This window comes from Postia placenta, assembly GCF_002117355.1.
Source record: "Postia placenta MAD-698-R-SB12 unplaced genomic scaffold POSPLAscaffold_4, whole genome shotgun sequence".
Lineage (NCBI taxonomy): Eukaryota > Fungi > Basidiomycota > Agaricomycetes > Polyporales > Adustoporiaceae > Rhodonia > Rhodonia placenta.
The window spans coordinates 2,321,830-2,336,536 of record NW_020169835.1 but is presented as its reverse complement, the minus strand read 5'-3'; the positions used below and the strand labels follow the sequence as shown (position 1 = coordinate 2,336,536).

Here is a 14,707-nt window from a genome sequence, read left to right as displayed (position 1 = left end):
GGGCACGGTTGCTGCTCGCAACGGTAGATGATAGTTTCAGGACCGTCTGGGATGTAGACGTCGATGAGGTCCTGTGAGTCGAATGCGTGGACTTGGCCTTGGCAGGCAGCCACGTTGGATGGGGGGAGGAAGGGGAGGTGCGCGTACTACGAAAGGCCGTGCTATACTAGCTTACACCTACGGCGCCCGAGATGACACTGAGATTCGCAGTTCACGTAGGGCCCAATACTGCTTTTGACTATTATGCAGCAGGAACCAAGGCTACGCGTCCGTGAGGACAAGTACCGCTCACTGAAGCGCAGGTACTGAAGAGTTCGTTTCTCAAGTGTTGGTGATGTATCGTATGTTATCTACGTATCGTAGGGTACAGTAGGGGTGCGCACCACCCAACCTATGGGAAAGGAAAAGTGAGTGTGTGGGGTTCCGAGGAACGCCGGCAGCTTTGTGGAGTTTCGACCTAATGTCGCGACTTGAGGTCTAGCGACGGGGGAAAACCTAAAAGGAGCTGGGGGCGTTCGACTAAGTCTCACCGAAGCGATGGTGAGCAATGCTCAAACCTAAGGCTAGGGACAAGATAGTATATTAGTTAAGTAAGCAAAGAGAATACAACTGGGGGCTTACTGACCTAGGGACAAGAGGTCGAAACTGAGGTCCCTAGGGCAGCAGAGGCCGGCTTATATACATGGGGAGATTAGGGCAGGCTGTGCACGTTGGTCCGTGCGCAGCTGGTCCGTGCACGGCATGCCGACGCGGCCCCGGGGGCCGGTGAGTCAGAGCGGCTGTGTCAGCGGGGCCCGAGCTGTGCCGTGCGCTGCCGCCCCATCTAATCTAATCGTACAGTAGATATGATGCGTCCGTATCAGGCAAGTAGTACAGAGGTCGCGGGTTCGAACCCGCAAAAAGGAAAAAATTAAAAAACGGCTAGACGCCGTGTCAACTCGTGACAGAACAACCGAGTTCACTCCGCGACCGGGCACTCCCCTTTCTTCCTGCATCAAGGGTACAACCCTGAGATCCAAGTGCGGATCAATCCGATGTCCGCAATGCCTGCTGCCGCCGACCGGCTTAAGATTCTGAAGGAGATTTGCAATGATATGCACTCTGCGCTTGAGCTGTCAGCCGAGCGTATGAAAGTGTACTACAATAAGCATGTGCAAGAGGCACTGGTCTTCGCGCCGGGGGACAAGGTCTGGCTTGATGCCCGAAACCTTAAGCTGAAACAGCCGAGCAGGAAGCTCAGTCCCAAGCGCCTCGGACCATATGCTGTGCGGCAAAAGCTCGGAGACTTGGATTACGAATTAATCCTGCCGAAGTCGGTGCCGGTGCACCCGGTATTCCACGTCTCCTTGCTTAGCAAGTACACGCGTAGCGATATCCCGGGCCGGGAGCCGGAGGAGCCGCCTGCGATTGAGGTTGAGGGCGACGAGGAGTACGAGGTTGAGCGGATCAAAGATTCGCGGATCTTCCGGCGTCAGCTGCAGTACCTCGTCAAGTGGAAGGGTTATGACGACTCGCATACATCATGGGAACCGGCGCGCAATGTTGCTAATGCACCGGCCCTCATAGCCGACTTCCACCGGAAGAATCCGAACGCCCCTCACCGCCTCAACGCTGCTACCTTTGGTGGTCTCAACTTCCAGCCAATGCCTTTGCCGCTGACTGAAGCACACTGCCGCTCTGGGTGGGAGATGGGCAAGGGTGCCTCGCATGAGGTCATGTGCCGTTGAGGGGGGGGGTAATATCACGAGTTGGCACGGCGTCTAGCCATTTTTTTAATTTTTTCCTTTTTGCAGGCTCGAACCCGCGACCTCTGTACTACCTGCCTGATATGGACGCGTCATTATCTACTGTATCATTAGATTAGATGGGGCGGCAGTGCACGGCACAGCTCGGGCTCCGCTGACACAGCCGCTCTGACTCACCGGCCCCCGGGGCTGCGTCGGCAGGCTGTGCACGGACCAGCTGCGCACAGACCAACGCGCACAGCCTGCCCTTATCTCCCCACGTATATAAGCCGGCCTCTGCTGCCCTAGGGACCTCAGTTTCGACCTCTTGTCCCTAGGTCAGTAAGCTTCTTTGTATCCTTTACTTACCTGTACTAACTGATACATTTCTTGTCCCTAGCCTTAGGTTTGAGCCTCGCTCACCATCGCTTCGGTGAGAACCAGTCGAACGCCCCTCGCTTCCAGATATTCCCCTGTTGCTCGACCTCAAGTCGCGACAAGAAGCCCTTGTTCGGCATTCCACTCCTCAAAACCCCTTTGCAGCCAGGGCGGCCCGAGGTCCTGCACCTTTTCAAGTGCCTCGGCCACCTCCTGATCTTTCTCTGAACATTCCCTGATGCGCTTCAGAAGCAACTGATCGGCCATCACCGAGGCATGACCGCGTCGGGCGGAGGTGATGCGGAAGCACTCTGGCTTGAGAACCACCTGATTGGTGTTATTGTCCTCATCGCCGATCTGATGGTCTGATCGATATGACAGGGCATCAGCCTTTCCATTCGATGTTCCAGTCTTGTGTGTGATGCAGAAGTCGAAGCGAGCCAGGAACAGCAACCATCGTGCTTGTCGACGCGTGAGATGCCGGGAGGTATGCCAATACTCGAGGTTCTTATGATCGGTTACGATCTCGAACTGATTGGGTAAGCCTTCGAGATAGTGGCGCCAATCGTCTAGCACCTCAATGATTGCAAGCATCTCCTTATCGTAGATCTCGTAGTTCCGCTGTGCTGGATCCATCGCATGGGATCTGAAAGCGATGGGATGCCACTTGCCGTCATCCTGCTTCTGCATTAGCACGCCGCCGGTGGCGTAGCCCGAGGCGTCAACCTCAATGCGCGTCTCTCGGTTAGGATCGTACAGCGCTAGGACGGGAGTTGTCGCGAAAAGCCGCTTGAGCTCGTCGAAGGCGTGCTGCTCCTCTTCGCCCCAATGCCATGGGTCGTTCCCTGTGAGCCGGTCGAGTGGTCGCGAGATCTTAGCGAAGTCTTTGATGAAGCGGCGGTAGAAATTGGAGAACCCCCGGAACTTCTGAACGTCTTTCTTGTTCCGGGGTACCGGCCACTCATTGATTCCTTTCAGCTTTGCGGGATCCATCACCACCTCATCGCCACCAAACACATAGCCAATGTAGTCGACCTTGGGAATGTCCCATTCGCATTTCTCAGGCTTCAGGAATAGATCATTATCCTGAAGGTGACACAGAACCTCGCATGTGACCTTTTCATGCTCCTCTTTGTTGGTGGAGAAGATGAGTATGTCATCTAGGTACACAAGGATCTTGCCGCCGACGATGAGGTCATGGAAGATCTCTTTCATCATCGCCTGGAAGGTCGCGGGGGAGTTGGTGAGACCAAAGAACATCACCAAAGGCTCGTACAACCCTCGGTTAGTCACAAAGGCCGCCTTTGTCGCGACAGAGGAAAACCAAACAAGGCGCTGGGGGCGCTCGACTTAGTTCTTACTGAAGCGATGGTGAGCTAGGCTCAAACCTAAGGCTAGGGACAAGAAAGTATATTAGTTAGTAGGGTAAGAAAAAATACAAAGGAGGGCTTACTGACCTAGGGACAAGAGGTCGAAACTGAGGTCCCTAGGGCAGCAGAGGCCGGCTTATATACATGGGGAGATTAGGGCAGGCTGTGCACATTGGTCCGTGCGCAGCTGGTCTGTGCGTAGCATGCCGACGCGGCCCTGGGGGCCGGTGAGTCAGAGCGGCTGTGTCAGCGGGGCCCGAGCTGTGCCGTGCGCTGCCGCCCCATCTAATCTAATCATACAGTAGATAGCGATGCGTCCATATCGGGCAAGTAGTACAGAGGTCGTGGGTTCGAGCCCGCGAAAAGGAAAAAATTAAAAAACGGCTAGACGCCGTACCAACTCGTGACAGCCTTCCATTTGTCACCGGCCTTGATCCGGACGTTATTGTATCCCCATCGAACGTCGAACTTTGTGAAGAGCGTGGCACCGCGGAGCTTATCCACCATTTCGGCTATCAGCGGCAGGCAGTAGCGATTTTTAACCGTGATCGCATTCAATCAGCGGTAGTCCTGCACGGGTCGAAGCGTCCCTTCCTTCTTTTTGATGAAGAAGAAGGGGGACAAGATGGGCGACTTCGATTCCCGTATGTAACCCTTCGCTAGTTGCTCCTTGAGGAACTTGTCAAGCTCCTCCTGCTCGTTGTTCGACAGGGGGTACACCTTCGAATGGAATGTTGAATAGCCGGGCACGAGTTCGATTGCGTGATCATACGGCTTCCTTTTGGGTAACCGTTCTGATGCTTCTTTGGAGAAGACGTTCAGGAACTCGTGGTACTGTTTAGGTACCGACTCCTCGGCGGTCTTAACGACCTTCTTTTTGATCTCCTCCTCAGCGAACAGCTGGGAGTACGTATGTCCTGCTGCGACGAATAGCTGAGGGGCACCGGGAAGCGTGATACCTTGCTCCCAGGCTTCGATCAAATCGGCCTCATCCCACTTTACTTCCGTTGGATCTTCTTCGGGTTCGAAGTCCGGAAGTACCTTACTCCGGCAAGCGCCTATGACCGACCGTTTGGACTTCGGCGAACGCCTGCGCGCCGTGGGCCTGACCCCCGTATCACGCGCAGTCGCTGCTTGCTCCATCTGGCCAGTCCTCCTGGCACTGCACGTTTCAGGGCATCGTGACAATTTGAGGGAGCCTTTCTCCCAATCAATTTCAGGGTTGTGCTCACGCAGCCAATCCAACCCAACGATTACATCCTCCGGACCGATGTCCGTGACCGTGAACACCGTCTTCTCGACGTGCTCTCCTATGTGCATCTGTAGCACTGCTACCTCCGAGATGCTTCCGTCTTTGTTGAGGGTGCCATCGATATTGTACAGCGGAATTGGGTCCTTCAACTTCCGCGTCTGCACCTTGTTTTCGATAACAAATCGCTTGTTGATAAACTTCGTGGTGGCTCCGCTGTCCACCATAGCGATTATGTCCTTGTGCTGTCTTTTCCCTTGGAGTCGAACTGGAATGTGAAAATGCTGGGACCCCTGGTCCAGCTCGTACACCATTGCAGTTGACAATATGTTATACTTATTACATGATACTCGCGGCCCGACGCGTGCGGCACAAAGCGCGGACCGGATCAAAAACCCTCCTCTTTCATCGCCCAATAGTGTTCGAGCTCCTCGCGCATCGACTTCACCTGTGCCATTAAGTCCGCCAGCTCCGATTGCTCGGATTTCGCTGAAGCGGCACTTATACTTGCCGAGGGTGATGTCGTGACAGGGGCGCTTGTCGCAGCCTGGGTGGATCCCGAGGCAACCGTAGCCCGCGCGTCGGCGCGTTTTGTATAAGGCTTGTCCTTACAGTTGGGGCACTCGAAACGTCGGTACCCTTGTTTCCCACAGCCGAAGCATGTGCCGGGGAAGTTTCCTTTTCCGACAGCCGCATTGATGCTGGCCGAAGCTGCGTGAGATTGGGGTGCACCACCACATGCCCCTCCGTGTCCTCGACCCCGCGTCGAGAAGAAGTTGTTCAGCTCGGGCCTACGGGCCCGGCTGATATTGAGGATCTGCTCGACCTCGGTGGCGCGCTTCTCAGCTGCTTGCCATGTGGCGAAGGTCTCGAGCTCGATCTTGCGGTAGACGCGGGAGGGGATGCTGCTCAGGTACTTGTTGCGTAGCTCCAGGTCCCCATACCCAGAGCAGTCCGCCGGACCTTTGAACAGCGCGGAGAACTCCGCAGCAGTGCATTTTTCGCGGACCGACTTGTCTGCGCAGAGTTTAGCTAGCTCTACCTGGGCCGCTGCCTCATCATCGAGGTTGCCAAAGCGGGCTCTGAACGCCGTGGCAAAGGCCGCCTTATTTGCGAAGGGGGTCGTTACTCCCTGAACACCGAGTTGCACGGATACGAGTTGGGCGAAATATGGAGTAGCCCAGGTGCGGGCGTCACCGTCAAGCAGGCTTAGTGCAACCTGCACCTTAAGTTCAATGGTGGTTAACGACGTGTTAACCAGCCAATAGATGCGAAGTTGCGACAGAAACCTGTCGCACTCGATGACGGTTTTGCCATCGTATCGGAGGGGGAGGAGGAGTTTCAGGGTGTCCTTATCAGGGGGGGACGCTGGTGAGGACATTACCGGCGATGAGGGGGACGGAGGACTGCCTGCGGGCGGAGACGGCTGTTGTGACTGTCCGCCGGGCGAACTTTGAGAGGAGCGTGTGCTCGAGCGGCCTCGCGGCAGTGACGGCGGTGGAGGCGACGGAGGAAGTCCGGTGGCGGGGTTACGTACGACAGGGACTGGCGTCAAGGAGGGGACTGTGGACAACGAGCTGGCCCAAGAATACAACGGAGTGTCGCGGGGCTCGGTCTTGGGAGGCCTTTCCAACCGCGGCCCCAGGGAGGACTGGGGGATCGCTTGAGGGGTCGCTGAAGGCTGTGCGACTGCCTCAGTTCCTCGAGGGAGATGGGGATCTCCTCGTGCTTGACCTGTACTGGTGACAGGCTGGGGGATGCGGGTGCCTGGCGAGGCAGGTCGAGATGGGACAGGAGTGACGTGACGAGAGGTAGATTGCAATGTGCCAGCATACCGAAGTGCTGGGCCGCTGGGATGCTGGACTCGTCGGATTGGTACGTAGTGCCCTTCGTCGGTGGTGATGGACCGTGGGGTTCGATTAGGGCACGGTTGCCGATCACAGATGAAGAAAGGGGCTAGGTTGCCATTGCTTCCTAGGTCGTCGCGAGAGACGTCGACCTGCTCCTGGGTGTCGAAGGCGTGCTCTAGTCGAGAGCAGTCGAAGAATTCGTCAGCCACGGTGAGGGGGGGAGGAAGGGGAGGTGCGCGTGCTACAAAAGGCCGTATAAGCTAGCTTACACCTACGGCGCCCGAGGTAACACTAGGGTTCGCAATTCACGTGGGGCCCAGTACTGCTTTTGGCTAGTATGCAGCAGGAACCTAGTCCATGCGTCCGTTAGGACAAGTACCGCCCACTGAAGTGCAGGTACTGAAAAGTTCGTTCCCTGAGTGGTGGCGATGTATAGTACGCTTATCTACGTATCGTAGTGTATAGTAGGGGTGCGCACCACCCAACCTATAGGAAGTGAATGTGAGTGTGTGGGTCCCGATGGAACGCCGGCAGCTATGGGGAGTTTTGACCTAATGTCGCGACTTGAGGTCAAGTGACAGGGGAAAACCTAGAAAGCTGGGGGCGTTCGACTAGTTCTCACCGAAGCGATGGTGAGCAACGCTCAAACCTAAGGCTAGGGACAAGAAAATGTATTAGTTAGTATGAGTAAGAAAGTGATACAAAGGGATGCTTACTGACCTAGGGACAAGAGGTCAAAACTGAGGTCCCTAGGGCAGCAGAGGCCGGCTTATATACATGGGGAGATAAGGGCAGGCTGTGCGCACTGGTCCGTGCGCAGCTGGTCCGTGCACAGCATGCTGACGCGGCCCCGGGGGCCGGTGAGTCAGAGTGGCTGTGTCAGCGGAGCCCGAGCTGTGCCGTGTGCTGCCGCCCCATCTAATCTAATCGTACAGTAGATAGCAACGCGTCCATATTGGGCATGTAGTACAGAGGTCGCGGGTTCAAGCCCGTGAAAAGGAAAAAATTAAAAAACGGCTAGACGCTGTACCAACTCGTGACAACAGGCAGAATGATTGGGCCAAGCAGTTGCCGCTCGTGGAATTCGCACTGAACAACCGAGTTCACTCCGCGACCGGGCACTCCCCTTTCTTCCTGCATCAAGGGTACAACCCTGAGATCCAAGTGCGGATCAATCCGATGTCCGCAATGCCTGCTGCCGCCGACCGGCTTAAGATTCTGAAGGAGATTTGCAACGATATGCACTCTGCGCTTGAGCTGTCAGCCGAGCGCATGAAGGTGTACTACAATAAGCACGTGCAAAAGGCACCGGTCTTCGTGCCGGGGGACAAGGTCTGGCTTGATGCCCGGAACCTTAAGCTGAAACAGCCGAGCAAGAAGCTCAGTCCCAAGCGCCTCGGACCATATGCCGTGCGGCAAAAGCTCGGAGACTTGGATTACGAATTAGTCCTGCCAAAATCGGTGCCGGTACACCCGGTGTTCCATGTCTCCTTGCTTAGCAAGTACATGCGTAGCGATATCCCGGGCCGAGAGCCGAAGGAGCCGCCTGCGATCGAGGTTGAGGGCGATGAGGAGTACGAGGTTGAGCGGATCAAGGATTCGCGGATCTTCCGGCGTCAGCTGCAGTACCTCGTCAAGTGGAAGGGTTATGACGACTCGCATACATCATGGGAACCGGCGCGCAATGTTGCTAATGCACCGGCCCTCATAGCCGACTTCCACCGGAAGAATCCGAACGCCCCTCACCGCCTCAACGCTGCTACCTTTGGTGGTCTCAACTTCCAGCCAATGCCTTTGCCGCTGACTGAAGCACACTGCCGCTCCGGGTGGGAGATGGGCAAGGGTGCCTCGCATGAGGTCATGCACCATTGAGGGGGGGGTAATGTCACGAGTTGGTACGGCGTCTAGCCGTTTTTTAATTTTTCCTTTTCGCAGGCTCGAACCCACAACCTCTGTACTACCTGCCTGATACAGACACATCATATCTACTGTACGATCAAGATTAGATAGGACAGCAGTGCACGGCACAGCTCGGGCTCCACTTACACAGCCGCTCTGACTCACCGGCCCCCGGGGCCGCGTCGGCATGCTGTGCACGGACCAGCTGTGCATGGACCAGTGCGCACAGCCTGCCCTTATCTTCCCCTGTATATAAGCCGGCCTCTGCTGCCCTAGGGACCTCAGTTTCGACCTCTTGTCCCTAGGTCAGTAAGCCCCTATACCTACTTACCTCTCAAATACTAACTTACTTGTCCCTAGCCTTAGGTTTGAGCACTGCTCACCATCGCTTCGGTGAGATTTAGTCGGACGCCCCCCACTTTCAGGTATTCCCCTGTCGCTTGACCTCAAGTCGCGACATTAGGTCGAAACTCCATAGCGGCCGGCGTTCATCGGAACCCAAACACTCACATTCACTTCCTATAGGTCGGGTGGTGCGCACACCTACGATACTTCACGGTACATATGATACATAGATAGCCTTACCATACATCGCCACCCCTCGAGGAACGAACTCTTCAACACCTGCACTTCAGTGGGTGGTGTTTGTCCTCACGGACGCGTGGACTAGGTTCCTGCTGCATAATAGTCAAAAGCAGTACTGGGCCCCACGTGAACTGCGAACCTCAGGGTCTTCTCGGGCGCTGTAGCGTAAGCTAGTGTAGTACAGCCATTTTAGTACGCGCACCTCCCCGTCCTCCCCCCATCCATCATGGCTGCCTGCCAAGGCCAGATCCACGCATTTGACTCCCAGGACCTCATCGACGTCTACATCCCAGACGGCCCTGAGACTGTCCTCTATCGTTGCGAGCAGCAGCTGTGCCCCAACTGGACACCCCGATCGATCGAGGAGGATTACCCTCACTACAAAGCGATCCGACGAGCGCAACACCTGCTCAGACCCCGAAGCACCCTCGCATCCCGATCTGCCTCGCGGCACTCTCGCCCTGTCTCCCCTACCTCCCGCCTTCCCCAAACTGTCGCCGAGTCCAGTCAAGCTCGAGGAGATCTCCCTCCAGACCCTGCGCCAGAGCCTGAGCCTGAGGAGGGTGCAGGTGAAGAAGGAATCTCGGAGTCCGAGTCCGAGGCTTCTACTGGGTCCACCTCGCCGCCAGCGCTTGCCCCCGCGTCAGCAGTCCCTGACGTACGTGACCCCCCCACCAAACTTCCTTCGGCGCCTTCACTGCCCACTCCGCCGAGAGGCCGCTCGAGCACTCGCTCCTCTCGAAGTTCGACCAGTGGAGGGCCACCACAGCCGCCTCCGCCCCCGCAGCGTCCTCCGTCCCCCCCGACGCCGATAATGTCGTCCCCTACAGCCGCCCCCGACAAGGAGACTTTAAAACTCCTTCTCCCACTCCGATACGATGGCAAAACAGTCATCGAATGCAACCGGTTCCTGTCGCAGTTGCGCATCTACTGGCTGGTCAACACGTTGTTGACCACCATCAAGCTTAAGGTGCAGGTCGCACTCAGCCTACTCGATGGAGATGCCCGTGCCTGGGCCACTCCCTACTTTGCCCAGCTCGCATCGGTGCAGGTGGGTGTGCAAGGGGCCACGACCCCGTTCGCAAACGAAGCAGCCTTTGCCGCCGCCTTCAGGGCCCGCTTCGGAAATCTCGACGACGAGGCGGCAGCACAAGTAGAGCTGGCAAAGCTCTGCGCGGACAAGTCGGTCCGTGAAAAACGCACTGCTGCGGAGTTCTCCGCGCTGTTCAAAGGTCCGGCGGACCGCTCCGGGTATGGTGACCTGGAGCTACACGACAAGTACCTGAGCGGCATCCCCTCCCGTGTCTACCGCAAGATCGAGCTCGAGACCTTCACCACGTGGCGAGCCGCTGAAAAGCGAGCCACTGAGGTCGAGCAGATCCTCGATATCAGCCGGGCCCGTAGGCCCAAGCTAAACAACTTCTTCTCGGCCCGAGGTCGAGGACGCGGTGGGGCACGTGGTGGTGCACCCCCGACGCACGCAGCTTCGGCCAGCATCAATGCGGCCGTCGGAAAAGGAGACTTCCCCGGCACATGCTTTGGCTGCGGGAAGCAAGGGTACCGTCGTTTTGAGTGCCCTAACTGTAAGGATAAACCTTACACAAAACGCGCCGACGCGCGGGCTACGGTTGCCTCGGGTTCCACCCAGGCGGCGACAAGCGCCCCCGTCACGACATCACCTTTGGCAAGTATAAGTGCCGCTTCAGCGAAATCCGAGCAATCGGAGCTGGCGGACTTAATGGCACAGGTGAAGTCGATGCGCGAGGAGCTCAAGCACTATCGGGCAATGAAGGAGGAGGGTTTTTGATCTGGTCCGCGCTTCGTGCCGCACGCGTCGGGCCGCGAGTGTCATCATGTAATAAGTATAACATATTGTCAACTGCAATGGTGTACGAGCTGGACCAGGGGTCCCAGCATTTTCACATTCCAGTTCGACTCCAAGGGAAAAGACAGCACAAGGACATAATCGCTATGGTGGACAGCGGAGCCACCACGAAGTTTATCAACAAGCGATTTGTTATCGAAAACAAGGTGCAGACGCGGAAGTTGAAGGACCCAATTCCGCTGTACAATATTGACGGCACCCTGAACAAGGACGGAAGCATCTCGGAGGTAGCAGTGCTACAGATGCATATAGGAGAGCACGTCGAGAAGACGGTGTTCACGGTCACGGACATCGGTCCAGAAGATGTGATCGTTGGGTTGGATTGGCTACGTGAGCACAACCCTGAGATCGATTGGGAGAAGGGCTCCCTCAAATTGTCGCGATGCCCTGAAACGTGTAGCGCCAGGAGGACTGGCCGAATGGAGCAAGCAGCGACTGCGCGTGATACGGGGGTCAGGCCCACGGCGCGCAGGCGTTCGCCGAAGTCCAAACGGTCGGTCATAGGTGCCTGCCGGAGCAAGGTGCTCCCGGACTTCGAACCCGAAGAAGATTCGGTGGAAGTAGAATGGGGTGAGGCTGACTTGATCGAAGCCTGGGAGCAGGGTATCACGCTTCCCGGCGCCCCTTAGCTGTTCGTCGCAGCAGGGCACACGTATTCCCAGCTGTTCGCTGAGGAAGAGATCAAGAAGAAGGTCGTTAAGACCGCTGAGGAGTCGGTACCCAAACAGTACCACGAGTTTCTGAAGGTCTTCTCGAAGGAAGCATCAGAACGGCTACCCGAAAGAAAGCCGTACGATCATGCAATCGAACTCGTGCCCGGCTACTCCACGTTCCATTCAAAGGTATACCCATTATCGAGCAACGAGCAGGAGGAACTGGACAAGTTCCTAAAAGAGCAGTTAGCGAAGGGCTACATACGGGAGTCGAAGTCACCAATCTCATCCCCCTTTTTCTTCATCAAAAAGAAGGAAGGGACGCTTCGACCCGTACAGGACTATCGCCGATTGAACGCGATCACGGTCAAAAATCGTTATCCCTTGCCATTGATCGCCGAAATGGTGGATAAGCTCCGAGGCGCCACGCTCTTCACGAAGTTCGATGTCCGATGGGGATACAATAACGTCCAGATCAAAGCCGGTGATGAGTGGAAGGCGGCCTTCGTGACCAACTGAGGATTGTACGAACCCCTGGTGATGTTCTTCGGTCTCACCAACTCCCCCGTGACCTTCCAGGCGATGATGAACGAGATCTTCCACGATCTCATCGTCGGTGGCAAGATCCTCGTGTACTTGGATGACATACTCATCTTCTCCACCAACAAGGAGGAGCATGAAAAGGTCACACGCGAGGTTCTACGCCGCCTTCAGGATAACGATCTGTTCCTGAAGCCTGAGAAGTGTGAATGGGACGTTCCCAAGGTCGACTACGTCGGCTATGTGTTCGGTGGCGATGAGGTAGCGATGGATCCCGCAAAGCTGAAAGGAATTAATGAGTGGCCGGTACCCCGGAACAAAAAAGATGTTCAGAAGTTCCGGGGGTTCTCCAACTTCTACCGCCGCTTCATCAAGGACTTCGCTAAGATCTCGCGACCACTCGACCGGCTCACAGGGAACGACCCATGGCATTGGGGCGAGGAAGAGCAGCACGCCTTCAATGAGCTCAAGCGGCTCTTCGCGATGACTCCAGTCTTAGCGCTGTACGACCCTAATCGGGAAACGCGCATTGAAGTCGATGCCTCAGGATACGCCACTGGCGGCGTGTTGATGCAGAAGCAGGACGACGGCAAATGGCACCCTATTGCCTTCCGATCCCATGCGATGGATCCGGCACAGCGGAACTACGAGATCTACGATAAGGAGATGCTTGCAATCATTGAGGCATCGACGATTGGCGCCACTACCTCGAAGGGTTACCCAATCAGTTCGAGATCGTAACCGATCATAAGAACCTCGAGTATTGGCATACCTCCCGGCATCTCACGCGTCGACAAGCACGATGGTTGCTGTTCCTGGCTCGCTTCGACTTCTGCATCACACACAAGGCCGGAACGTCGAACGGAAAGGCCGATGCCCTATCGCGCCGATCAGACCATCAGATCGGTGATGAGGACGATAACACCGATCAGGTGGTTCTCAAGCCAGAGTGCTTCCGCATCGCCTCCGCTAGGCGCAGTCATGCCTCAGTGACGGCCGATCAGTCGCTTCTGAAGCGCATCAGGGAATGTTCGGAGAAGGATCGGGAGGTGGCCGAGGCACTTGAAAAGGTGCAGGACCTCGGGCCACCCCGGCTGCAAAGGGGTTTTGAGGAGTGGAATGCCGAACAAGGGCTCCTGCTGTTCCGCGGGTGTGTGTACGTCCCAAAGAACGCGGAGCTCCGGCGAGATATCGTTAAGATCCACCACGACTCGCCGATCGCCGGTCATGGTGGTCGCGCCAAAACCCTGGAGCTTGTATCGCGGAACTACTGGTGGCCTGGGATGTCCAAATTCGTCAATGAGTACGTAAGCACCTATGACATGTGCAACCGTACCAAGACATTCCCAGCCAAACCCCAGGGCCCGCTGAAGCCGAATGAGATCCCCGAGCGCCCGTGGCAGATCATCACGACCGATATGATCGTTGGCTTGCCGAAGTCTGATGGATTCGACTCGATCCTGGTCACCGCCGACCGCTTTACCAAGCAGGTCCACTTCTCAGCCTGTCATGAGACCCTGACGGCAGAAGGTGCGGCAGACCTGTACATCCGCGACGTGTTCAAGCATCATGGGGCCCCGGCCAAGGTCATATCAGACCGAGGTCCCCAGTTCGCTTCGAAATATCTCCATGCGGTGTACAAGGGGCTAGGGATCGAGCCGGCGCTATCCACAGCGTTCCACCCCCAGACGGACGGCCAGACTGAGCGCTGGAATCAGGAGATCGAGCAGTACCTGCGTGCTTTCACCAGCCACAGGCAGGATGATTGGGCGAAGCAGTTGCCGCTCGCGGAATTCGCACTGAACAACCGAGTTCACTCCGCGACTGGGCACTCCCCTTTCTTCCTGCATCAGGGGTACCATCCTGAGATCCAAGTGCGGTGATAGGCGCCGAGCCCCGCTGGGCCCCGATACACCTCTTTTCGGCACTCGCATCCCGCCCGGCACTTCGACCCAGTCTCCCAACAGGTCGATTTCGCCTTCGACGCTCTTCGACACCTTCGACGGTGCGCGACGCTTACTCGAAGCTCGGCACGGTCTTCCCAAGGCCTCGTGCGTAGATCTCGGAACATCTTCCGCATTCGGCGAACAATAGGGCCACTCGACGCCGCTCGGCCAAGCGCGCGCTTCGCTCCAAGCCACACCGAAGTAGCCGGTCTTTCCCGATTAGGTATCGAACCTCGCGGCATGCCTTCACGACGGCTACCGGTCCGAAGTGGCCATATGTTACTCTTCATCTCCGCGTTCGGCATGACGTCACTCTACCGATGGACTTGGTATGTGCCTCTCGGTGAGGCAGGTTCTTGAGGAACAATGCAAAGCCCCTTGTACTCGTATGCCACTCTCGAATAGTCGTAGCGTCCTGTGTAGTATAAAATCTGTCGTACTTCTCTCTAAAAATACAAGATCCGGTCCCCCCCCTCGAGTTCAGAGCTCATAAGTCGAGTTCGCCCCGCGTCTAAGCCTTCAACTGCGTCACTTCGTCCCTCGCTGCGTAACTTCGAAACCTCGTCCACTGCGTTTACTCGTCGATACAGTCTCGACGAACCCTTTGACTTCGACGATTGTCGAAGAA

At 56.5% G+C, this 14,707-nt stretch overlaps 3 protein-coding genes across 3 annotated transcripts; 1 reads left to right on the top strand and 2 right to left on the bottom strand.

Moving 5' to 3' along the window:
• Positions 1–3,255: 3,255 nt before the first annotated feature.
• On the top strand, positions 3,256–4,004 carry POSPLADRAFT_1137478 (hypothetical protein; the record flags this gene model as incomplete). The annotated part of the gene is made up of 2 exons (XM_024484794.1): positions 3,256–3,390; positions 3,861–4,004. 2 exons carry the CDS (start codon positions 3,256–3,258, stop codon positions 4,002–4,004), a joined length of 279 nt encoding a protein of 92 aa, XP_024341322.1.
• A 1,105-nt stretch (positions 4,005–5,109) lies between these two features.
• Positions 5,110–6,980, bottom strand: POSPLADRAFT_1138599 (hypothetical protein; the record flags this gene model as incomplete). The annotated part of the gene is made up of 3 exons (XM_024484928.1): positions 5,110–6,812; positions 6,841–6,842; positions 6,922–6,980. Coding segments are annotated over 3 exons (1,764 nt in total), but the record flags the coding sequence as incomplete, so codon positions are not given.
• A 1,593-nt stretch (positions 6,981–8,573) lies between these two features.
• On the bottom strand, positions 8,574–9,609 carry POSPLADRAFT_1136774 (hypothetical protein; the record flags this gene model as incomplete). Its single annotated transcript, XM_024484730.1, has 3 exons — positions 8,574–8,771; positions 9,258–9,354; positions 9,530–9,609. Coding segments are annotated over 3 exons (375 nt in total), but the record flags the coding sequence as incomplete, so codon positions are not given.
• Between the last annotated feature and the right edge of the window lie 5,098 nt (positions 9,610–14,707).